The sequence below is a fragment of the Calonectris borealis genome, chromosome 4, assembly GCF_964195595.1.
Source record: "Calonectris borealis chromosome 4, bCalBor7.hap1.2, whole genome shotgun sequence".
In the NCBI taxonomy this organism is placed as follows: Eukaryota; Metazoa; Chordata; class Aves; order Procellariiformes; family Procellariidae; genus Calonectris; species Calonectris borealis.
Window position 1 is genome coordinate 83,187,480 of NC_134315.1, and position 23,833 is coordinate 83,211,312.

Below are 23,833 nucleotides of genomic sequence, written 5' to 3' on the forward strand. Positions count from 1 at the left end.
ATGCAAATCATGCTCGCTATATCTAGCTTACTGGTTTTTTCCATTGCAGCCACATAACTACAGGTTCCGATCTAGAAATCTCACGTAGCCAGACCCAAAACGCAGATTTGTTTCAGTAAGTTTACAAGGACTAGACAGTAAGTGTAAAATCCTGTCCATGGTACTCCTGTCCCATGAAATCATGTCATCACTCTGGGAAATGAGTTTCCATTATACTCTAGTTTTAAAAACACAAGAGAAAAGCAAGGCGGGATAAGGAGCAATGAATAGATTCCCCTTTTTGGCAAAGGCACTGAGAAGTAAATCTACTGGCTTGGCCAATGTTTAATTACCTTGAAGTACATGTCAAGCTGTGGTTCTTCCAAACTTAGCAAAACTTGCAGTTAGGGGAGCAATTGTTGTGCAAAGACTGTTTCCCTAATGATAAACTTATCAGTGCTTGCAACAGAAATATGGGCTTTAACTCATTTTTCACCTGAAATCTAAGCTGTTATAAAAATGTAACTATCACTTGCCTAATTAGCTGGTGCTGGTGTGTACAGTGGGAGCACGTGTAGGACTTTCATCATCAACACCCACACTGGCTGGACCACAGAGCCGTGCCAAACATCTGAATTTCCTGTAAACCACCATGAACCCATAACCTCAAAATTTTTAGCTGGAAACCTGACAAAAGAAACTATTTTACACACTGTTTAGTAAAACCTTATATACCACCACCACAAGGCTGGCCAACTGCCCGCCACTTGGAAACACTTGACTTGCAGCGTTAACGCTGGCACGCAGAGTGACGATCGTAGTCAATCACGCACCCTGTGTGGGCGAAGGTGGCTGGACCTCGCAGCGTGCGCAGCCCAACGTGCTCCCCCTGAAGTCAGTTCTGGTTCCCGGAGCAAACAGGCAGACCCCGCTTGGATGGGAGGCTCTTCCTGGCCTGAGGGTAGACTGCAGGACTTACTTTCTCAGAAATAACTTACTAAATGGAAAATGCACTGTTGACCGGTCTCAAGCTGTTCACAAAAGCCCACCAGATTTGCCAAGTCTTTCTGATTTGTTTTGGTAAGCGTAGGATGGGAGGGTGGCTGTAAAAAAAAAAAATCTAAATGAAAACAACTTTTAAATATGATAAACTAATCTGAAGTACCGTGTAGGATTTTTTTTTAGGACAAATTAAATGTTTTGATTGGCTTGAAACAGCTCCCCCCACTGTTTTCCTGAAACTCCTCTCAAGCAAATAATTATTCTTGAGTGACCCCAAAAATGCTTTTCCCTCCAATTTTATTTTTGATTCAGCTATTAAGGCATAAAAATCAGCTCCCTTGCTTAGGGTTCTCGTGAAATGCCGAAGGAGCCTGAACAGCATTCAAGCTCAGAAGTAATGAAGAGGACATATTTGCTGTCATCACAAGTAATTGGCTTGCTGCTTCAAAAAGCATTACAAAACCAGGTAGATTTTCTTTTGCGTATTGGAGAATTGATGCTTGATATGACAGAAAGGCACTGGCATTTTCTTTAGTCTGCCAAGCTGCCCGTGGAAGAGTTATGATGGGAGCTATTAAAAAAAAGGGGGCCTTAAAACCAGCACTGAAAGCAATGAATGTTGTAGTTTTCAGTTACATGCTGGAGTTGAAATTCAAAACGAATGGACTTAAAAACTACATGACTAAAATCTCTGTTCTGGTCCTGGTGGCAAGATAGGGTGGGATGAACAATGCAACACCCTGGAGCAAGGAGAAGCTTGAATTGCTGCTGCAGCGATGTTGCCCTGACTAAGAAATAATCCAATAGTCTTTATGGTAGGCTCTTGTCTATCTAACCAGGGTGCACAACATTATCATTACATGTGCTTGATTTCTGTGGGTAGGAAGAGAAGATCAGATTTCAAGTTAATGCCTCTTCTAGCTTGTAAAATAATTTCTGATGAAGTGGGCTCACACAAATGAGCTACTGCTGTGTGAAAGAAGTCCTAGTGTACATCATCCCTTCACAACAACCGGGCTATAAATAATGTCATTAGAGAGCCCTCTCACATCTCACAGAAAGGCATTCAGGCTGCAACAGTAACACAGATCACTAGTTAGATTATTCAAAACAAAGACAGGCTTCCCCCACGCTCCCGCACTGAGTCTAGACCTGAGTTCGTTACTTCATGCAAACTTGGACTCCTGCGATGCAGGTTCTCATAAAAGCGTGTTTAAACTCCAGAATCAGTGGATCACGTGATCCGGAAGAGGAAAGATTGCATTTTCCTGGTCAAAATCTCCTTCACAAGGCCATTTAATGGTATATTCAGCATGTGTTGAAACAAGTTGAAGCTTCTTCTGGTAGCCCTTTATTATATTAAAAAACAACAACAACAGCAACAAAACCACGAAGAGATGTTCCAAGCTAATGCATGACTATCTTTGGGGTTCCCTCTTTTTGTTAAGGTTTTCACAAAATACAAAATTAAATGTCTTTTCTACATACAGAACAAAGTAGAATCAAGTAACTGATTAGAGTATGTACAAAAACTTACACATTCTGTCTTGTTCTTTAAAAAATATAAATATCAATAATGTTCAGTTGAATGGGTTGGTTTTATTTTTAAGGCTTCATTCTTTTAGATCCTTCATTATTTAATGACGTACCAGGTAGGCAGGAAAGGGAAAGAAAAGCGGAGGTCATGTTTTTTATTAAAGGTAATGTGTTTAATGCTCGTGAAACTCTTCCTCATCTCTGGCAGGAGGAGATTTCCCTCCACATTGATTTAAGTTTCCAGGAAGCAGAGGTGGAAGGAAAGGAAAATAAAACCTTTATTATTGCTCTTTTTTTCCTTCATTAAAATCTTGTTTTAAACCTGTCTCTGTTAATTGTCTTTGTAGAGAACCAACTGCCACGTACTTGGATTAAATAGACTGCAGCAGGAGGACTGTATCCCAGGTCCACCCGGGAAAGGTTAGAGTGAGGAAGAGACCGCTGGAGGTGTTTTACCGCTGACCCCGGCAGAGGTAGCAAGTGCTGCAGCTAGGGCAGCTGCTGCCGTTGCATCCCTGGGCGTGAAGTCTGTGGGGAGGCTTTCCATCAGGCACTTGAGCTGTTCCTGACCCAGTTTGATTTTATCGTCTAGCTCTCGCTGCTCTATGAGGAGCGCGGACTTCATCTTTACAAAGTGCTGGTAGTCCTGGAGCTGTTCCTCAGAGAGGTAGTTGCCCAGGATCTCCAAGACCACCCGTTCTCGACGGTCAAGGTTTTCCTTCAGTTCCCGGGCATCTTCGTGCTGGCCAGCCAGCAGCTTCCTCTTCTCGTTCAGCGAACTCTGCACACACCAGAGAGAGTGCTTCAGTATCAGCAGCACCAAACTCACTGATCCCCCCTCTCCTTCCCCCCGACACCGTGTTTGCCACCTCTGGGGGAGGCGGGATGGCGGCTAAGCTCCCAGACACACAGCCAAAAGCCTGGGGGAGGAGTATGAACTCCTCATTGCGGATTGAATGTGAATCCCACTGAATCAGACTCCAAATGCTCTAGTCAATGTGGGGCAGAAAGCGCTCCAAGAAAGTCAGTAAAACTGGCTTGAAAGCAAAAACTACCAGGAATATCTGGCTTTGTCTCTCACAACCACCCAAAAAATGTTAAAAAGCGGCTTCAACTGAGGCAAAAGGCAGCGGGTTGTTCCACGACGCACAACATCACACAGCCTTTCCTCCAGCCGCGGGTCACAGACATGCCGTCCTGAACACGGCCATTCTGTTTCGAGACAAAAGCTGCAGGATCTGAGACGTTTATACAAACTGGGACCGAGATTCCCAGGCACAGAACCGCGTTCGCTACTGGTTATACGTAAGCACTATGACACCTGCTTTCCTGTGAGCCTTTGGAGGTCCTAGCTTATACAAGCACGTTCTTGTGACTGCTGCTGTCCCGCATCCCGAAAGAGGCCAAGACGCTATGGTTGTGCAGATACGTACCCGCTCTTCACTGTTGGCATTTTCCCCTAGACTACTCAGAACGTTCTCTACGCGGGCCAGGCGTCCCGAGAGGGAGAGCAAGAGGTTCACCACCTTATCCAAATCGCCAATGAACATCTTGTACTTGTCAAACTCGTTAGGTTTGCATAGCCTGCTGATCAACAGCTCCACCTCCTCTCCAAGAGCATTATTCATCTTGATGTCTGCAAGCAGGCCTTCCTTGGCTTCCTTCAGGATTTCCAGTTTGTGGGTCAAGCTCCCGATGAGCTCAGCCTGTCAGAAGGGAAACACATTGCCACATCGGTCATTACCATGATCACCCCGGTCATATGGATGACGACAACAAGAGGATATGGCTACAGTTCCTGAGGAGCAGGGTGAAGTTAGCAACAGCTGACAAAGAAGACATTAAGGAGGAAACAGAGAAAACGCTGAAATTCCACATCCAGGTGATAATCTGAATACAGGCACTACCTCACACAGAGAAGCATCAAGCAAGCATTTACTCCAAAGATGCTGAAAATTTACTTCGTGACTGAGCAAAGACATGGAGAGCACACACCCATTTTGTGAAAATGCTGGCAACTGTTTCACTGCTGAAGAAAAGGAGGCCCCCAGGGTTCAGTTACTCCAGAAATAGCAGTGCTGCACGTGCGCTGGAGATCCTAATTTCTGTTACGATTTAGGGGAAAGACATATGCAAAAGCAGGAGTCTGTGGCCTGGGGCTTGCAATTCTTGCTTCCATTTAGTCAAAACTGAGAGCACAGAGAGCAGGTAAAGCTCTTCATACAAGGGTTGGGTATTTTCAGTCTCTTCAGTTTATGCGCTGCTGAGGCACCATTATACGTATGTTAATCTACTCTGCATACAAACGCTGCAGGACGAAATAGAAGTAAATCACAAGGTTGCCTGAAAATATTCTCTCAAAGTTTACTAACACAGCCTTCTTTCCATCAAAACTGACAGTAATTTCAAGTAGGAAGGTGGTCTACTTCAAAGGAGAAACGATCTTCAAACCCAGGTCAGGCTGGGGGTGGCTCGGAATTGGTCCTTCTCCCCAGGGGTGGCCTGTCAGAGTGGGGGGGTTTAAAAGGCTGGTTTCACAGCCGGGAAGGTAACAGCACTGTTTAGGCAGACACCACTAGATGGTACACTTCCCGTACATCCTCTGGAGCGCACGGTTTTGTGGCTGCACTACAGTCCACTGTCAGCTTCCGCATATATGCAAAGGCTGAACAAAATGCGAGTAAAATTCTCTTAAAACAAACGTGAGCTACCAGACTTACGCTGGAATGACTGCTAAGTCGCACTGTTTGTCAGCAGCACAGTTCAGGGGGACAGGAGAGCAAAGGTGGTACTAAATCCCACCTGCTCGGATGAGGGACAACCAAAAGTCCTTTACTTGGATTCTCCCCTCAGTAGCACCGGTAGCATCCAGAGACAAGAACCAACACTTGCCCTTCCCTGTGCCTATGATGCTAATGCCACCTTCAAAAGAAAGATCCGAGGTCCTTACCAGTCGATTGTTGGACCAAATCCTGAGGAGCAAAAGAAAGGATCTATTTTCAATGATTATGATGCCGGGGGAAAACCCTATAGCAGGACTCTACGGGCTGGACACAAAGTCCGCCATGAACCTCAACATGTTTTCTGGAGGACCGAGCTGCTCAGAACTGGCAGTTGTTCTTCCGTGCTCCGAGAGCTCTGCTCAAGGTGCAGACCTGCCCTCCAACCGTAGCAGGAGGCTACGGGACTGCTCGGAGTGACGTACCTTTGTTCTGAAGACATGGGAGCTGGACGGGGCCTGCGAAATACTTGCTTTGTGTTCATTAATCAGTGACTCTTCTGCGATCCCAAATGCCAACCCATATAGCTCCTTTGCATACTTACAATGGAAATGAGCTCGATTTATCCAAATGACCTCTCAAGAGTAGCTTCCTTCTCAGATAATGCTTATGCAAATGTTATTTCACACAGACCACGAACAAACATGCCAGGCAGATCTTGCTGTCTGGGCCTAATCACTCCCATCTATTTCTGTTTTCCATGCAAATGTAACCTTTGAGGCCTTGTCCTCCGCGGCAGGACATCTACTTGCAAGCCTGTCAGATACTTGCCGCATGTCCACCGACTCCTTGGAGCAGCACCCTCATCTTGTTTAATCACTCCCTACCTTTCACGTTGGTATAAGCAGGCAGCCGGTTTTGAAGCGAACAGCACCCCAAGAATCGATCGAGTGCTACAGACATGGCAGGGACTGCGATTACCTTTGAAGCTGGGTGCTCCACAACCAATGGCTTGGGCCAGATAATTAAAGCAGCAGACAAAGGCCTTAGGCAAACGCTTTTGATTAGCAACACATGCATGATCTATCTGTGTAGACTTGCTACCCAGAAGCTGTGTAGGACCACAGAAATAAGAGATGGCAGGCACGGCGAGTGTCTCTAACCCATTCCAGTGGCATGGTATGACAGCTCCTAAAGACTTGACAGAGTCCTACCTGCACCTCAAATGCTCCACAAAACAGGGCTAATCTACTCACTTAGTACTTACAATTTGTGTTACAGAGCACTTTGACGGAGGTCCCATTCTAGCTGTCATTGTATTAAAGCCTGGTAGGGAGCAGATTTTGCTTAGCAGAGAAAGGCTGAGAACAGAAGCAGTAAGGCAATACGAAAAAGAGAGGTGAGCTCTCCAAGTCAGGGCTGCAGGACAAATTGCACACTCGTAAACACCGCTCAGCCTCACGTCTTCTCTGCTTTTTTACACTTGGCATGGGGATGAGGACCCAGAGAGGAAATGTGGCGTTGTGCTAGAGACACATGAATTCTCCGCACTTTGACAGAGAGGCTGAGCTTGGGAGCCTTTCTTTAAATCCATGCCTGATTTCAGTGCACGAAGAATTGAGAACTGTATTTACAGCATATGGGACTTGCACAAATATTTGTATCCTTCAGTATATTTAAACTCTGCTGTTGTACAAATAGCATGAGATACGGGCTGTGCTCCTCTGTCCAGTGCAATGTAGGATGTTTTAAATTTACAGGCAGGCAGGCACAGCTGCTTTTGACATGAAGATAGTAGGTGTGTGAAAGGAGGCACAGACAGGCAAGTACCTGCTTGTGGCTCCTTGGGATTCGTGAGCTTTGCAACATGTCTGTAATTAGCAGGTAACCAATGTGAGACAACCACAGGGACAAATTAGAAGGCCCTGCAAAAGTGCTGGAAGACAGAGCACCCAAGCCTACAGCAAGAACTGCAGGGGCCATTCCTCAGTGAAATGTAGCCGCAATAAGAGAGGAAAGTGTTTCCTCCTTTCCCGCCCTGCTCTCCTCCCGCCCAAGTCATCACATCAAGGTTGCGTTGACCGAGCTGCTGAGGTGCACATGGCTTTCAGGCCAAGCGCGGGGGAAAAAAGAGTAACCAATGTTTCTTTGGAGGCAGGGAGTGCAGATGGCAGGTAAAATGGCTAAATTGGCTTCACTGAAGAGGCAAATCCTAGGCGAAACCTTATGCACTCCGACAATGCAGTCACTAGCATTCCTGTTTCTAACCCAAGCTGTCCTTGCTCAGGTCACTTCACCTCTCCCTTTTCCTTCCTTGCTACAAGACATGGACTGCCTCTTACAACCTGTACGCTCAGCATTTGCCGTAATACAGGCCCGCCTCAGGGTTGTGCAAGATTTGTACTCAAATTTGCAGTGAGTACTCAGATTAGCTCTCTTCGTTCAATCTGGGTCACCCTAATGAAGCTTCACAGGTGGCCTAAATGGACCCAGCCCCCATGCAACTTGGGACTGCCAAAAGCTGACATCAAATAGAAATGCACTTTACTTTAGGGCTTATTATTATTTCAGGAATGTAACCAGCAAATGGTGGTGTGTGCTGAATTTACCTTCTTCTCATTGATGTCCAGCAGCTCCTCTTCCTCACCTACTTCTTCTGGCAAGTCCTTGATTTTATTCAGCAGTTCTGCTTTGGGTGCTGAAACGCTGTAATAAGCAGGACAGGTGACGAGAGTTACAGGAGCTTCCTTTTCTTCTCTCCTACACCACAGTGAAGAAAAAGGAGGAGCTCAGTCTGAGCCTGACTTTTTCCCATGCCTAGATCCGTGGTTTTCCAGCACTCCCTCTTTGGTACCTTCCCAGTGTTATTAACCACAAAGGAAATGGCCGATTCCTGCCGTCAGAGGGTGCATGTCAGCTGCTTTCATATCTCTCCCCTGCGCAGAACAGCGCAGCTGCTCTGTTTAAATGTTGACTAGTTAACAACTCTCTATGGGATCAGATCCTTGCTGAAGGTATATCGGCACAGCTCAGCTGGTGATGGCTAGACTGACTATCTTATCTGGCATGATGCATTACAACTTATTTCTATACGGTTCTCCAGCTGTCACTTGGGAGTCTCTATCTCCACACCGGAGGACTCGGGCTGATCTTTGCATCCCCCTGTAATAAGTAGGCACCCACACCTCTCCTTCCAAAAATTGGCCTCTCATTATCTTTCTGCCCGTCACTGTTTTGGTCCTGCTTTTACTCTCATATTGCTATTACTGTGCTTTGAACTGAATTGCTCCAGATTACAAAGGTTAAGATAGCAAAATCAAATAACATCTCCAGAGATGGTTCATTTCCTGCCCAAGCTCAGCATCGTTTTCTACACAGCCCAGAGCGTGAGCTCAAAGGCCACGCATACGGCCGAGCTCATGAAAAAGGGCATTCAGAAATGCTCTGCCAGTCCTCACACCTGGGAACTGAGAAACTCACTCTCCGCCAACGTCCACCTATACAGAAAAATTCAGCATAGGCTTGTCCTTAAAAGCAGGCAAGCAGCGAGTTCTGCTGCAACATTAGCCCACAACCCAAAGAAGCAGCGCTTACGTGTCATCTTCGAGTACTGTCCTGCTAGCTTTCTTCTGCCTCATCTTCCTTTTCATGTTGTTCTCCTTCAGCAAGCTGGTTCCACTGGGGAAAAGCCCTTCCATTAAGTCCATGGTTGTCTTCATTTTGGAATCTGGATCCAGGATATCAGCCAGAGACTTGTCTTTATGGACAATTTCTTTTGCTAGAGCCTCTGACTTAATATCCTCCGGGGTCTTTTTCTTTGTCTTTACTGGAGGTGCTGCGCTGAGTGTGCCAGAGTCCAGGCTGCCATTTTCTGACTCTCTGGTGATGACTGCTGGCTCTCTGTGGTTGCCTTCAGGTTGAGTTATGGGCTGTCTATCAGCGCTTTGAGGCCCCTCAGAAGAAGCAGGTAACTGGTGCTGCTTATCCACAGCAGATGGAGAGCTAGTCCTCTTTGACGCAGGTGGCGAGAGGGGCCAGTTATTTTCACCGATGCTGGTGCCCAACCCCGTTATCTCCCTCTCGGCCAGGGCTTTGGGAAAGCTTTGGAAGCTGCTATGGACAGAAAAATTCTGTGAGATGAAGATAAACTTACTACACAGGACCATTGTGAACACATGGCGAAGGCCTAAGACAAGTAAGTTTTCCTTCTCTCTCACTTATTTTTGTCTCTTGCTTCTCACTTCGACACGGAAAGGCCCATAGTATGCAGCTACTGGCACCAGAAGCATACTGTCCCCTCAACCTGGACACCGCTGTTCTGTCATTCCAACACAGAAGGAACTTGTGAGTGACAAACAAGTTCGTTTTCTGCTCATAGGCTGGGGACATTGAGTCTCACCACCTGGGAGTAACATCCTGAGCAGCCTATACTCATTCGTTCTTTTCATGTTGGAAAAGCCAATCACTACCACAGCCCCGGCCAGATTCTTCCCAGATGGAAATCAGAGCAGCTCCTTGGGAGCGAAGGAAGCTGTGCCGAGTTAAACCAGCTGGGCACCTAGCCCAAAGTCCTATCCTTCAGGAAAAATTCACTATACAGTGTTACTGTGACATATTTGTGTTGTCACTTCTTGGCAGATGGTCACTGTTTCATAACAGCATTATTTTGTGCCAGGTCTAAAATGTGTTCTGGGAAACTCTAACTGTTTGAAAAAACCGTCATGGATTTTCATAGTTCTCTCTCAAAAACCAGTAACTGGAAGGAGTCAGCAGGCATTTTAACTCTTCGTGCTGGAGTAAGAAGCAACTCCACTGAAATCCATATGGCAACTGCAGGGAGAACGAGACCAGGATAGCTTCTCACCCATAACCCCCTTTGCCTTGCTTACTAAGCATCAGTGCCGCTGCTGATGGCCTGCAAAGCATTTTGCCTCTTGCTTTGTGCCCTGCCCTGGCCACATCATTTGACAACACTCTTGGCAGCCAGCAAAGCCTAGCGGCAGCGAGTCTGTCTGTCTGTCCCTCTCCCCTTATAACGTGTGCACTCCTCTGCAAACTTCCCTCTCAGCTAGCAGCTGTGGGTGGGTTGTCGTGGCACGCCGAGCTGCGGAGGTCAGTCACGTTTGTCTGGAGCCCCGCATATCTTACTGTATATGGCCCTACAACGCCGCGTTACAGCCCTCCCTTACCTCACTTTGGCCTCCTCTGTGAGCCTGGTGGATTTGTCTCCAGCTGCCCCATTCCCCTCAAGCACCGCCGGTGGGGGAGGAAGTGGGAATTCCTCCGTGCCGTTTGCAGAAGTGCAAGAGCTCAGCTCAGGAAGAGGACGGGATGGCAGTGGGGGTGAGAAGGGTGGAGCGACGACACCGGGCTGGGAAGGCATGACAAACACCTCGTCGTCTTCATCGTCCTGCAGCAATGGTGGGGGTGTGAGCTGCAGGCCCGACTCCGAGATGCGGAGATGGGTCGTCCCCTGGGGAGAAGGAGTCTCTGGGTCAGAAGAAGTGCTGCTCTGTGTCGGCAGGGACTGCCACCTCTGCCAGAACTTTGGCCCAGCTGCTGGCGGAGACACCATAGCCCTTGGGTAGCTGTTGTCTTTGACTGAGTAAGCCCACACCACTTTGGGTGGGAGGGATCTGTGAAGCAGCCCGGCTTTCCTTCTCCACATCATTTCTTCCGTGGGAGTCTCGGGGGATCTATCCTGGACAGCATCCAAAGACTGTGCCTGAATATTAGCGTTTCCCTCAGGGGGAACAGCATCTCGTTTGGCATGGTGCTGTCTCAGAGCGGGGCCATCACCTGCACTCTGGAAATCTGAGGGAGTCTGGGTGGGCATATTAGGGGAGGACTGGCCAGATCCAGCATGAGTAAGGTTAAGGAACAAGGGTTTAAAGCCTTGCTTTTGCTCAGGATAGTGACTCCTTGCCTCTGTTGGGGATGGGACAAGTGCAGAAGTCCTGCTATCTGGCCTGCAAAGTTCTGAGAGCTTGTGGTTCTCGGTCACTGTGGCGGACCCGGTGACAATCTCGCTGCTGTGCTGAGGATGGGGATAATAACTTGTGAACACCATTTTTTCTGAGTGGCTTCTTTCTTTCTTGCTGAAAGACCTAAAACCCAAGAGACAGACCATGATAAGATTAATAATGAATCAATGAGCAAGAAAAGCTATTGTGCACCATATCAGAGGCCTGGGTCAGCGCCCGCTGATCTAGTGAGGTGCAGTTGTGCTTTGAAACTGGTAGTAAAATCCAGTCTACTAATACTAGGGACACAGAGCCAGATCCCATCGTTTTCAGTGTGTGCTAAATCACACACACATGTGCACACATGTAGCAAGCATCGCAGCAATCACTTAATAGAAAAAAATTTAGGAAAACCCAAGTGTCTGGCTTCCTTTCCAGCTTTGCTTTGAATTTTGTTCGTTACAGATGGGGCTAGTAGCGACTGCTGTGAGAAAGACGACTTGACATTATCAACCATCAAACTCCATTCTCAATTGCTGATAATTTTAAGAATTTCACCTTTATGGGCCAAAAATTCCCATAACATTATCTGCTTCTTTTGGAAAGGTGCCATTGAAATGATTCAACTGCCTCCAAGAACAAAGTGAGGCCAAAAAACGCACTATTTTGACTGCGCAGAAAAATAAAAAAAAAGCTCTTACAGCCTTGGAATCCTGTTAGAAAAAAGAGCTCCACTCAGACAGGCAGGTGTTACAAAAACCAAAGCCAATACACTTCGACTGCAAACGGATGTTAAGGCTGCAAAGCCAGCAGATTAAATTATTCCTTCCAGCTCTTTAAGGTGTCCTCATGTGAGTCTGAGAAACGGTGTCGGGTCTTTGAAGTGAGGATCCTGCTCAGAATACATAGAATACAGAAACCTACTTGCCCATATGGTTATTTAGCTAGAAAACAAAATGAGCAGTAATAATAGCGCTAACAGTTGCAAGAGAAGATGCCCTAAAAACATGAGGCCACACCATAAAACAATAAAATACAATAAAGCGCTACTGCCAATATATTTTCTGTTCTTGAGATGCATTGTTCAAATAATCCAACACTGCCAATCTGTGGTGTTTGAGACTTGGGCCCCAAATTTGCTCTCAGATGTACTGGTACAAATTAAGAATAACTGCCAAAGACATGGGTCTTCCCGGCTTTATTCTGGTGTAACTGAGAATAGAATTTGGCAGCCTTTGCCTGAGGGTGGGGAAACTTCCCAGACAGACTGCTCTTGGTATTGTCTGTGGTTCCTGGACAGTAGCAATGTGTATTCTTTTCAGATGCTCAGTGTTTGTCAGAAACGCCAGATGGTAATTCTCTAATTGAAAGATCTCTCCTACTGTGGAAGCAATTGTGGATTCCCAAACTGGTGGAGCAACAACCGTTCCCAACAGTGCTTACGAGACAGCTATTGCATGACACCTGGGGAGCAGCATAAGAGCACGGAGCGTAAGTCACAGAGCGCGTGTGACCGGACCAAGTGACTGCTGACCAGGGTTTCCATAACTTCACCATTTGACAGTTTTCCTCCTTGAGTAAGAGAGGTGGTCGGGATGGTCCCATCTCCTCTCCAGCACATTAAGCAGCTGTGTCCCAAGGAAACCCAGAAGCGTAATTCCTATTGCCTGCTATTGTCTTCCCTGAAGGGCCCGTGCACGGAATACGCTGCAGACAGCAACAGGATAGTGATGGTTAGATGTGAGAGGACTGGCTAGAAAACCAGCTATTTTGGGCTGAGAATCACAAAGGACAGACGACGACTGCATCTCTTAAGGGATGGATTAAAGATGCTACATTAATCCCATATGACCCAGACGGTGAAATACTCACTCACACTGGGGCAGGGGAACGTTCAACAGTATCCTAATAGTGGAACTCCTTCTGTGAATCATTGGCACATGGGTAAGGCCCTGGTCTATCTGTCCCTTTCAGTCTGTGGAGGATTCAGATCTCGTTCTCACTGAGAGTTAAATGTAAAACTTCTACCGGCTTCAGCAGTGCACGATCAGAGCCCTCTGGCTTCCAAAACTCATGCCCATTCTCTTTCAGGACATTTCAGGTGCAGTAACATAAGAAAAATCACTCAGCAGCTGAGGCTCGTAGGGAGTGATTTGCAGCCTGTGTAGTGGGACCCTGTGTCCTCAGAGCCAAGGGCTTTTTCCTCTCTTCTCCCATCCTTTCGTTCTATCTTTTGGTAAATCCAATTCTGATCAATAAGGGAAGGCAACCTCACATCTCCCAGAAGAAGTGTGCTCGCAGAGCATGCAGGATGCCTACGCAGCAGAAATATAAAACTGTTAATACAATAATCTTTGTGCAGTGAAGCGTGAAAATGAGAAACCTACATTTCGTGCCCCAATAAACTTGTTTTCAGTCTGGGTGTTCAATCCCGTTACTTGGAAAATAGGCTGGGGGAAAAAAATAAAAGGAAGCAGCAAGCATTTATTGAGAAGAATGATGAAATGCCATCTCCAGAAAAAAACGGGAGGCATGATGAACTAAAACAGCTGTATTGTTCTCTTAGGAAAAAAAAAAGGAAAAAGTTATTCCAAATCAAAATAAACAGGTGTGTTTTGAATAATCATAAAAGGATGTGCCTGAAGGCAGACTGAGTTCCTCTGAAACAACATTATGTTTTTTTAGGGGCAAAAATGGCCAGCCAGTCAGAAGTAAGATCCAGCTAGACTAGGAGCTTTCCTCTACTACTAGCTGTCGCTCCCTGACCCAGAGCTGCACGGTGAAACCTTTGGAGACAGCAGTGTTAACTCCCACCGTGACAAGAGAGTGGGATGACATTTACTGCAAGTTTGTGAGAAACAGAGCTCCTTTGTGAATAATTCTTTTAGTCCCTCTTGATGGTTTTTACTGTAATATGAGTTAGCTGTTTGGGCACTCAGAGCTTAGGGCAAGCATCTATTTATTATTTAAATGTAAATACAGCAAGACCAACTTCAGTTCTAGTTAACTTCGAAACAATCCACTGCTAAGTGGATAGTTACGTAAGTCCTAATATTATGAGTTTTATGATTACACTTTTCTATTTTTAAAAACATTTCTCTCTCCCCTGTTGCTAAGCAAAATATCCTGCCTGCACAAAGGAAAGCAGCCTAAATGCAAGCTCCCAATTCAGCAAGATAAATGAAATCTCCAGGTTTTAGTCCACGCAAGTGTTCGCTTGCTTTTGGGGAGGCAGCACCCTGGATTGGAGAAAACCAGACAGAGTGGGACACGAAGGTATTTTTTCCTTTAGAATCCTTCAGTTACGATAGCATCTGGGTGTGAGTTCTAACAGCAGATCAAACACATTTTGGAAGGTATGCAATTCGAAATTTGCTGCAGAAACATGCTCCAGGATGACACGAGGACTCGATACTGAATTAATGTCTATAGTGAAAAAAAAAGCTCGCAGCAACTTACTCCTCCTAACTCTCCTGGGCACAGCACACCCAGAACTGTGTCCATGCAGAGGTTTTCTCTAGTTTGTCACGATCCATCCGTTTACATACACAACGCATGACAAATGCTGCTGGCAGCAGGATGGCAAGAGCTGATCCTGCAGTGACAAAGGGGACATTAACATATACCTACCTGGCTCCTGCGCTGGTCACATAGAAAGGATCTCTCACCATGGGGCCAAATTCACTGCTTTCCCTTCTCAGCAGGTCCTGGAGCGCAAAGTCAGTATTAGCAGCCAGCAAAAAGCAAAACAAAATAACAAAACACTGATGCTTCCTAGTAAGAAGAGAGCACAGCACGTGCCATATACAGATGGGAGAAAAAATCTAGCGTGGTGTACCACCCTCCAGCACCCTACTCCTGCTTAGAGGACCTGTCTGCCTTTTTCAGGATGGATTGTAAACCAACAGGCAGACTTATTCAGAGAAATGGTTTTCTTAAAACCTCTCAGCAAATCCTTGCCTCTTCTAAAAACACGCTCAACGGTATCAGTGGAACCTGGGTGTTCACCTCTGGTTTACATGCAAGCAAGAAGACGAGACATCACTGAAGCAGCCTTAACCGGGGAAGCTAAACAGTGAACAATCTGTGCCCAAGCCCAGTGCCAAAACAGGACTGAAGGACTGCAGAGATGCTGAATGCCACAAAGGTTGGAAACTCCAGCCGCACGCAGAGGTGCTGAAAAACATGACAAAATCTGGCGCTTGGTTCTTTTGAAAACCAAAACACAGGAACTACCTCCTTGTTAGGCATTTATGTCATCTAAAACCAGAGAAATTTTGCAGCTGAAATACATTTGTGAACGTGACTCTTGCTGCCCTAGAGCTCCCACCTTAGGACTATTAAGAGACAGGAAAGCAAATGCTAAGCCTGCTTTTGAAGAGGTTGGTATTTTCTCCCGTACGATCTTTTCAGCAGGGAGCATTTCAGGGTCCCTCCTCCCCACACCTTAGTAATTTGCTTTTTTGGTCAGTGTTGCTGCAGAGGGAGGGTAAGTGCAGATCTTGATTTAGGAGTCTGGGAGCTGGGAGGTATGCAGGCTGAGACAGACTAAAAAAGCAGGGAGGAAGGAAGGCTGAGAATGCATTCTGAAGACTGAGAGCTAATAATTCCACATGGCTATCAATTTCTTTATATCTTTAAACAAATCCCTACAGTGACATTGCAATGTGATTTATATGTAGCCTGAAAGGAACATTAGACACCGTACACAAGGCCCTGAAAAACATACAGTGAGGCAGAGAAGTCTGCTGCTAAACTGGAAATAAACATTTCCCGCAAAAAATCTGAAAAGGCCAAAAAAACTTTAAAAAAAAAAAAAAATCACCCTGTTGCTTTGGCTTTGTCCCCTACTTTTATAGCTGTGGTTTTGTATTGGAGGCAGATCAGAAATAAACCAAATTAAGAGAGCACTTAAACATATACTTCTCTTTCAAACAGACACGTGGATTGGTGTATATATTTGAAGTCAAACATGCTTTCTTGCATTAGGATTTAAGAACAGGATTTTCACAAGTGCCTTGCTGCCTATGGGACTAAATCCTCATTCCAGAAGTGGATACAGCTAAATTGCTCTGGGAAACAGCAGTAACGGCTCTTCCCTCTTCTACACTTGCATTGAGACCCTGTGAGCAAGTCTGCACTGCTGTTTGTCTTCCTCGAGTCAGCTTCCAACAGGCAGAAACTCTGGTTTGGCTGCTGAACATACGCAAGATTAAAAATGAGCCAACGAGGGGGAAATAAAGATCTTAAGAACTACCCTGTATGTCCCCTGCCCAAGAGAGGGGGCTGGGTAAAAATGAACTAGGGCTGCTCGTCATCCAACCTGTCATTTAAAAGCACATTTTGGTGATTTTTCTCTTTCTGGATGCCTGTTTGTGTTGTTGCTCTGACTGTTCCGGGAGGTAGAGAAAAAGTCGCAGCTTGGCCTTCACCCTAACTTTCTTAAGGACTGTCCTCTTACCGAACGCAAGACTTGATGATCGGCAAGTGTGACAAAATTGCGCAGGTGAGCCTGATGCCTGGCTGGTGTGGAAAAATACTGATGATGGGATGAGACAGCAGTGGTTATGGAAATGCATTCCAGTCACTTGATATTCACAAGCTGCTTTTTAAATTCTATTTAAAAACATAGCGTGGGATCTGAGGTCTGTCGAGGGAGGACTTTTAGAATGAAGCACACAACGAGTCTGGGAGGACGGCTCCTTCCCCCGCACCCCGGGTTGGCCTGTTTCTGAGACGCTGCCCAGACCCTTCTTTATGTTACTTGACTCAGTACCACTCCATCGCACCTAGATAATCCGTTCTGGGCCAGTAGCAAGTGCAAGAGTAGAAGGAGATGTCTTGGATCTCAGCTGCCCCGTAAATATGCGAGACTGTCCAAACACTCAGAGTATTTGGAGCTAGGAGCCTGTCCACACATTTTGGTTGTTTCCTCCCTCTCCCCGTGATGAATGGAGCCTGGCGTGGAGACGGGGATGGGGCGGCAGACCCACCACTGCTGTAAATCCGTGCGGCTCGACCAGTTGCAGTTACCTAAAGAGGTCTGAACAGATTTCAGCCAGCTGAAGAGCTGGCCTGGGCAGTTGTTCTTTAAGAAGCTAGCCTGTTTCTACTATTTACCATCATCAGAGTCAGTTGAATTCCCCATTTGTGACATCAGTGCAATGTTCCCAACCGCCAAGCAGGGGACATGGAAAGAGCGGCCAGGGTCTACGCTAAGTTTTCTCTGCAATGTTTCCCTCCAGGGCTGGAGGCAAAACATAATGGTTACTTGGCAGTGCCTCCGCCGAGCATTTCCCAGCACTGTCAGGCACAGTGGGAGCCAGGGCAATTTCAAGCAGCCTTTAATCGTCTCTACTTTACATCAGGAAAGTGGGCTAAGGCAGAACAGCAGCAACAGCGTATCACCACTTTAACGGTAGACCCCACCAGAAAGGCAATCGTGCTTGTCCGGTGATGCAGGCAGGTAACAACAGGACACCTCAGATGGGATGTCAGGAGCAGCAAGAACACACGCACGCTACCAGCATATGCACTGAAATCCCAGCATCTCTGCAATCCCTGAAATAGCCCCAGCAGTAAGAAAGCTGAACAGAAGCAGTACCGCACCAGCAAGCATTTAAAACAGCGTCCTGGTAATATAAACGCAATAAACTGTCTCAATCTCAACATGCATTTAACCTCTCTCTAACCAATGGAGTAATTGCCGTGACTGAACATCAGCCTGTCCTCCGACACCCCCCCTCTTTCCCTGGTTCATAGAGCCCTGCTTGCCTGTACGCATGATCCAGTTTCCACATACCTGGTGTTTCTTATCTGCCGTGGGAGACGATCTGGAACGTATATGCACAGGGACTGTCTGATTGTCGTACCTATCGAGCAAGTCTTCCACAGACACCGATTTCCCTGATTTCCTGGCAGTGGAGGGTGTTTCAAAGACCTGCTCCCGCTTCCCGTTGCGAGGCTGGCCCTGTATGCCCAGAGGGTCTGTCTGCGTGCCTTTGGTGAGCTCCGTTTTGGCTCTGTAATCCCGGCACCTCTCTGTTTTCAGTCGGCTCATGACCGAGCTGTCCTGGTGCCCTTTCTTCTCATCTCCGCTCATGTCGAAGCAGCCCATCAGCCCAGGAGGAAGGGTAGAAGACATTCGCCCCGTTCTGGATATCCGCTCTACGGACTCTCTCCGGCGGTAAAGGTTCTGGTCCTGGAGGGAATTCATGCTGGAGGCGGAGGAAAGGCTCTGGCTGTCTGGGCCACCTGCCTGTAGGTAGGAGCTGTGGGAGCGCTCCCTCAGCTGTCCGACATCTTGCGAGGATGGCCGTCTCCCTGTTTTGCGCTCGATGTAGTCGGCGAGGGCATTCTGCTGGAGTTGCTTGAGCTCCGGCTTGGAGAGGCTAGCTGTGGAAGAAGCTTTGCCGTCCCTTTCAAAGATCTTGCGCCGGTCAGCCACCGTATTCTCAGGGAAGACAAAATGAATGCCTTTCTTCTGGAAGGAGAACGGTGATGGCTCCCCATCAGAGATGCCCACCTCGTTCATCTTCTCCGGCTCCGAGTAAGACCGCTTCTTCTGCTCTGCCGTCAGCCGCTTTCGGCCCCCGATGCGCAAGACCTGCTGTGTCTTGGTGTAGTCCAGGGCAGAGAGGCTGCCTTCTGTTGGTGTGACGCTGTGCCTCTCCTTTGGGGTGTGGGGAGACGCTGCCGTGCTCCTCATGCCCACGTGGGCTGAGGCAGGCCTCTGGGTCATCCTCTTGGGTGCACTCCCGAACGGGGGGCTGATGCGACGGAAGGAAGTGGCCCTCAGCACCCTGGACTGAGCATCTTTAATGCTGTTCCTGTAGGCCCTGTTAAATGGTGTGTCCAGCTGCGACCCGTGGGCATCCTGGATGTTATCCTTCCAGAGGATCTCCTTCTCAGGCTCACCTCCCAGCTGGAACGTGCTTTTACTCCTCGGTAGCTGAGCCACCCTTATTTGCACCTCAGTTTCAGGACACAGGCTGTAGTATTCGCTGGGTCTTGCCTGCTTTGCTGAAGCCACCATCTGCAGCTCTACGGGGCGCCAGTCAGCCTCTTCCAGCTTCCCGTTCCTGACGGAGGGGCTGGAGACCCTGCCCTGCTCACTGGGCAGCTGGCCAGGCTCACGGAGCTTGCTCCGCATGTCCTCCAGGCTGTGCAGAGAACACCTCGCGCTGGAGGGCTGGTTCGTCCTGCTCGGCCCATAGTGCTGGCCGAAGCTGGGAACGCCAGTACTCTGGGGCCGGTGAGTGCTTTGCTCTCGCTGCTCAAACTTGCTGACCTTCTCCAGCACCGAGCAGCGGGGCTTGCTGGCGTCTGGTTTGCCATAGGGAAAGCTTTGGGTGCTGCTAGAGCTGAGCCGGCTCCTCCCGAAATCAGAGGTCTTTGGGTGCTGCGGAGAAGGGAGCTCTTCGCACTTTGGTTCGGCAGCATGGAGCGGAGTCACGCTCGTGCCCTCCTCCTCCTGCCTCGCAAAGGCCTGTGCGTCCACATCACTCCACTGTTTGTGCCCCTGTCCCCTGTGATCCTTCTCCTCTTTACTGCTGCTGCTCAAGAAGGACAGTTTGGCGTTGGAATAACCCTCGCCCGGTTGTATCTCTTTTAGCTCGGAGCTGCTTTGCCTCCTGGAGCTCTCTGGGATGTTCTGCAAGGAGGAGAAGCCATACTGCTTGGCCTTGCTGTGACCCCACTGGTGGTTAGCAGCAGCGTTTCTCTCGTTTATCTGTGCGTTGCCATTTTTGTCCTCCAGGGATTCAGCCGTCCAGTCCTCTTTGGGCTGGTAATGGGTTTTTCTCTCACTGGCATCCCTCGGCTGGGGCTGCTGGGCTTGAAAACTGTGTTTGGAGGCCTGTGCAGTACTTGCCGTCTCTCGGTTGCTGTGTGCTACCTTGTAAGGGGGTAACAACTCCTCCTTTCTTGACGTGGTCGGGCACTCTTCTGGGCCTGCCGTGCTAGGAGGTTTTTGCTGGAGAAGTTTTGCTGCAGCATCGTGCTTTCTCTCAGCTGCTGGGGGCTGGTAGAAGATGGTTGATCTGTTTGTAGTGCTTTGGTTTCCATTCTCGTCAAAGCCCAGGGTGCTGCTGGCTATGGCCTTGTCGTAAGAGACTGGAAGAGGCGGAGAGTACCCACTTTCTTTGGCCAGAGCTGGATAAAGCGTCCCATTATTGCTTGCAGAAGGCTGGGGCACCTGGGCGTAGTGCGGCTCTGGGGAAGGTACTGGGTAGACACCAGTAGGGAGCAGGGGCTGCCCCGGCTGGGCTGGCTGGGAATAGCTCTGCTTGGGCTTCACGGTGGGGCTGCTCTCTGGGCTCTTCTCCACCACGGTGTGCAGATGTCCTTCTCCAAAGGGGGTTTTCAGCAGCGGTCCCTGGGATAGGGTGCTGACAAGCGGAGGCCACGTCCCTTTCGGCTGGGTTCGACCAGGCTTGTTCGGATCAAGGCCAGCGCATGAGCTGGGCCTCTCGTGATGCCTGATGGCTGCGTAGCTGTCGCTGCGAGTGGGAGGCAAGGGAGGTCCCTTGGGGGCCTGGCTCTTGCTGTCCAAGGAGCCCTGGCCTGGCTGCGCCCAGGAGGGAGCTGCGTTGTGCCGGCTGAAGCCGTGGAGCCTGCCGTGGCCGCGACCGTCCAGCGAGGTCCGGGCCTCGCAGCTCGGAAGCAAGGCGGAGGACTTCACCTCATACTCCTCGGAAATCCCTCGCTGGGCGTCGTAGACTGTCTTGACATACCTGATGTCAGCTTGCCTCATCCCCTCCTGCAGGCCGCTTCGGGACTGCATGCTGTCCGTGGAGCAGGAGTGCTCCTTGCTGAATGGAGGAGTGGGATACTCGGGGATGCTAGAGTTGGTGGAGAAGGAGCTGTAGGCAGAGTCTCTCTTGCTGTGGAGGTGGGACAGCTGGTCGATGCTGTTGGTGGATTTGGCCGGGGACAGGTGACAAGGGTGGTAGCCAGGGGAGGAGTGGTCCAAGCTCTCCATGCTGCCCCGGGAACTGTACTGGTCAGGACTTCTCCTCAGATAGCCATGCTCATAGCCAGAGAGATCGCTGGTTGAGGAGCTGAGGAAGAGCGAGAGAAGAGTAAAATCCCACTGTCAGCAGAGGAGAGGCACAACTTATAAGTGAGCTCAGAAGCAAGATGTTTAGTTTTCAGAAGTGCAGATGAAAACCCATATTTGGGCCTTACTCCATCCCCTGTTTGCAGTCATCCCAGTTCACAAAGAGGAACTGCTTGACATTGCAACACATGGCTCTTATTTACCACAGAAGGGTGGGAGGGAAATGCAGACAGAAAGACAGTGCATCCCTGGAGCCAGGGAGGATCAACCCCACCCATCAAACCTATCCAAAGCACTTGGAAAGCTGAATGAGCACCGACGCCACCGAGGAGGAGGAGAGGAGCACGAGAGGCGTTCTGGGGGGAGTCTAATATCTTCCTTTTTTTCCCATTTCATTTCTTTTTATGGAGATGAAGGCTATGCCCTGGCAGGCTTCCTGGAAATTCAGCTGTCCCAAGGATAGTTTGTTTGCTGCGAGAAAACTAAACTGACAAGACAGAGAAGAGATGCATGTGTTTGTGCGTGGAGGCAAGTGGGGGTGCAACAATAGAAACGGTTTGAGGATGCCCCAGGAAGTCTTCACAGCCACCTCCTCATGTAGCTCAGTAGGTGCAGGTACACCTTGGCACCTGCTCTGAGAAACACGTGTGTCAAAAAAAGACTCGTGGCCGCCAGAGATACGTTCAAAAAGAAGGATGTTCAGAGATCTTTCTGTAAGTGGGAAGGGAGCTCCTTGTGCCAGCCACAGTTCTTTTTACACCTCACATGGGAATATCACAAATTGATGTGGATTTTCCCCTGGCTAATCTCTCCTCTCAGATTCAAGCAAATACACTGAGGATTGGGGAGCGTAGCCCGAGGATTTCACTTTCCTTCCCTCTGTTCCCAGCTCTCCTCCCTTAGATATCGCTTCCTCTAGTTCCCTGTGCAGCTACACGCGCTGTCCTGGCAAAGCCACAAGAAAGCACCAGTAAAGGAAAGACCGCTGTCCCACGCGAAGGGCGGCAAGACAAGGCTCAGAGCTGGAAGCAGGAAAGGAGAGGAGCCTGGGTTTGCCAGGGTGCGAGCTGCAGCCTCAACTGGCACAGGGAAAGGCAAGCTCCATATCTGCACGCTTTGCTCCACTGGGATAACAAAACTAAACCTGCTCCACGCAGTGGGCGAGCTGGGGATGCACAGCAGCAACCCTGGGCATCAAGGAGGCAGCAGGTGTGTTTGGTAACGGCTCCCTCCCTAACAAGCGTCTGCTGAAGAGCCTAGGCTTGCTCCAGATCATATCCCAGCCGCAGTCACTTCCGCTCTGCTGGATTAACACCCGCAAGCCCAAAGGACAGACCAGGGGGAGAAGGCTGCTAAGGACGAGGAAAGGCAGAAAGAATCCTGCCTGCGAGGGGAAAAAGCAGCAGCTCTGCAGAGGAACACAGAGACAGGCAGAAAGAGATAAGGCAAAACTCAGGATAAAGCTGGTTTACTCATTTAAATGCACCACTCTATTTTAGTTTAAAATAAATATCTCCCTGGCAATGCCCAGCGCAGCCCTGGCCAGCTGGCCACTAGATGTTCCCCGTGCTCCTCTTCAAGCACTCAGGAGACAGAGCTGCGCTGCCAAAGGCTCTGCCAGGAGCTGTGGCTGGGAAGCAAAGCCCCTCGGTGGGAAATGAATATGCTACAGCATGATCTCTGCTGAAGGCCAGAGACGAACATACATTTTTTCTGCAACCATCTCCTCACTTTTTTTAATGCTCTGTTTTCTTTTTTGTCCCCTCTGACAAGGCTCAGTCTCGCCTGTAGAAGAAATGTTTAAACCCCAGTGGCTATAAGGAGAGCTTCCTGCTCCTGAAACGCTTCTGCCTTTCCAGGGAAAATCCTCCAAGGGCAGAATTTAAACTTGTCCCCCCTCAAGCTGCCCCAGGGCTTACCACCAAGGGGCTGCTCAGGGTAGCTGAGGGGTATGTCTGCCCTAGGCAGCTCTCCTCCCCGTACTCACCACACTGCCTGGCCTCACAGAAACAGCCCCAACTCGCTGGGACCGCATCACTGCTTCCAAACTGCCACTGTCTAGAGCCAAAACCAGAGGTGCCTCATGCTACCTTCTTTTAACAGCACTAAGGTTACTAGTTTAGCCGTTGGGGACTGATAAACCACTGCACTAACTTCTTAGAGAAGCAGCCATGTGCATACACCTATGATAAAGCTGACCTCTGCAGAAAGCGATTGCCAAAACCAGGAAATCCCTTGCTGAATTTCTCACCCTGGGAATATCGTCGGTGATGCACTACTGTCACCTACTCCTGAGAGTGGCTCAGTTATGCTGATGGGCACAGTTGCCCTGCTACCTACACCCTTTTCTTCCTTTTTTTTTTTTTAATAGGCTAATTTTGACTTTGGATTTCTTTTCCTTTGCTGGGGAAACAACCAGGCTGCGTTTCTACATGGGAGCAACCCGCAGGACGCAGAGCAGGACTCCAGTTCCTGCATCCAGAGCCACAGAAAGCTGCATTAATGTCCTGACAGTGGGCTCCCATCTTGGTAGGAAGAGGGTTTTTTAAAGCAATTAATTTCCTAGCTGTTAA

The 23,833-nt window shown here is 48.6% G+C and overlaps 1 protein-coding gene across 1 annotated transcript in view; it reads right to left on the reverse strand.

The window, feature by feature from the left end:
* Nucleotides 1–2,149: 2,149 nt before the first annotated feature.
* The window catches only part of SHROOM3 (shroom family member 3), a 154,498-nt gene continuing 132,814 nt past the window's right edge, over nt 2,150–23,833 (reverse strand). Inside the window, exons 5-11 of the mRNA XM_075150381.1 lie at nt 18,003–21,261; nt 14,831–14,907; nt 10,427–11,344; nt 8,832–9,350; nt 7,847–7,997; nt 3,951–4,223; nt 2,150–3,298 (exon numbers count right to left, since the gene is read on the reverse strand). Coding sequence (XP_075006482.1) covers nt 2,939–3,298; nt 3,951–4,223; nt 7,847–7,997; nt 8,832–9,350; nt 10,427–11,344; nt 14,831–14,907; nt 18,003–21,261 — 5,557 coding nt within the window. The 3' untranslated portion in view covers nt 2,150–2,938. The remainder of the gene's footprint in view (nt 3,299–3,950; nt 4,224–7,846; nt 7,998–8,831; nt 9,351–10,426; nt 11,345–14,830; nt 14,908–18,002; nt 21,262–23,833) is intronic.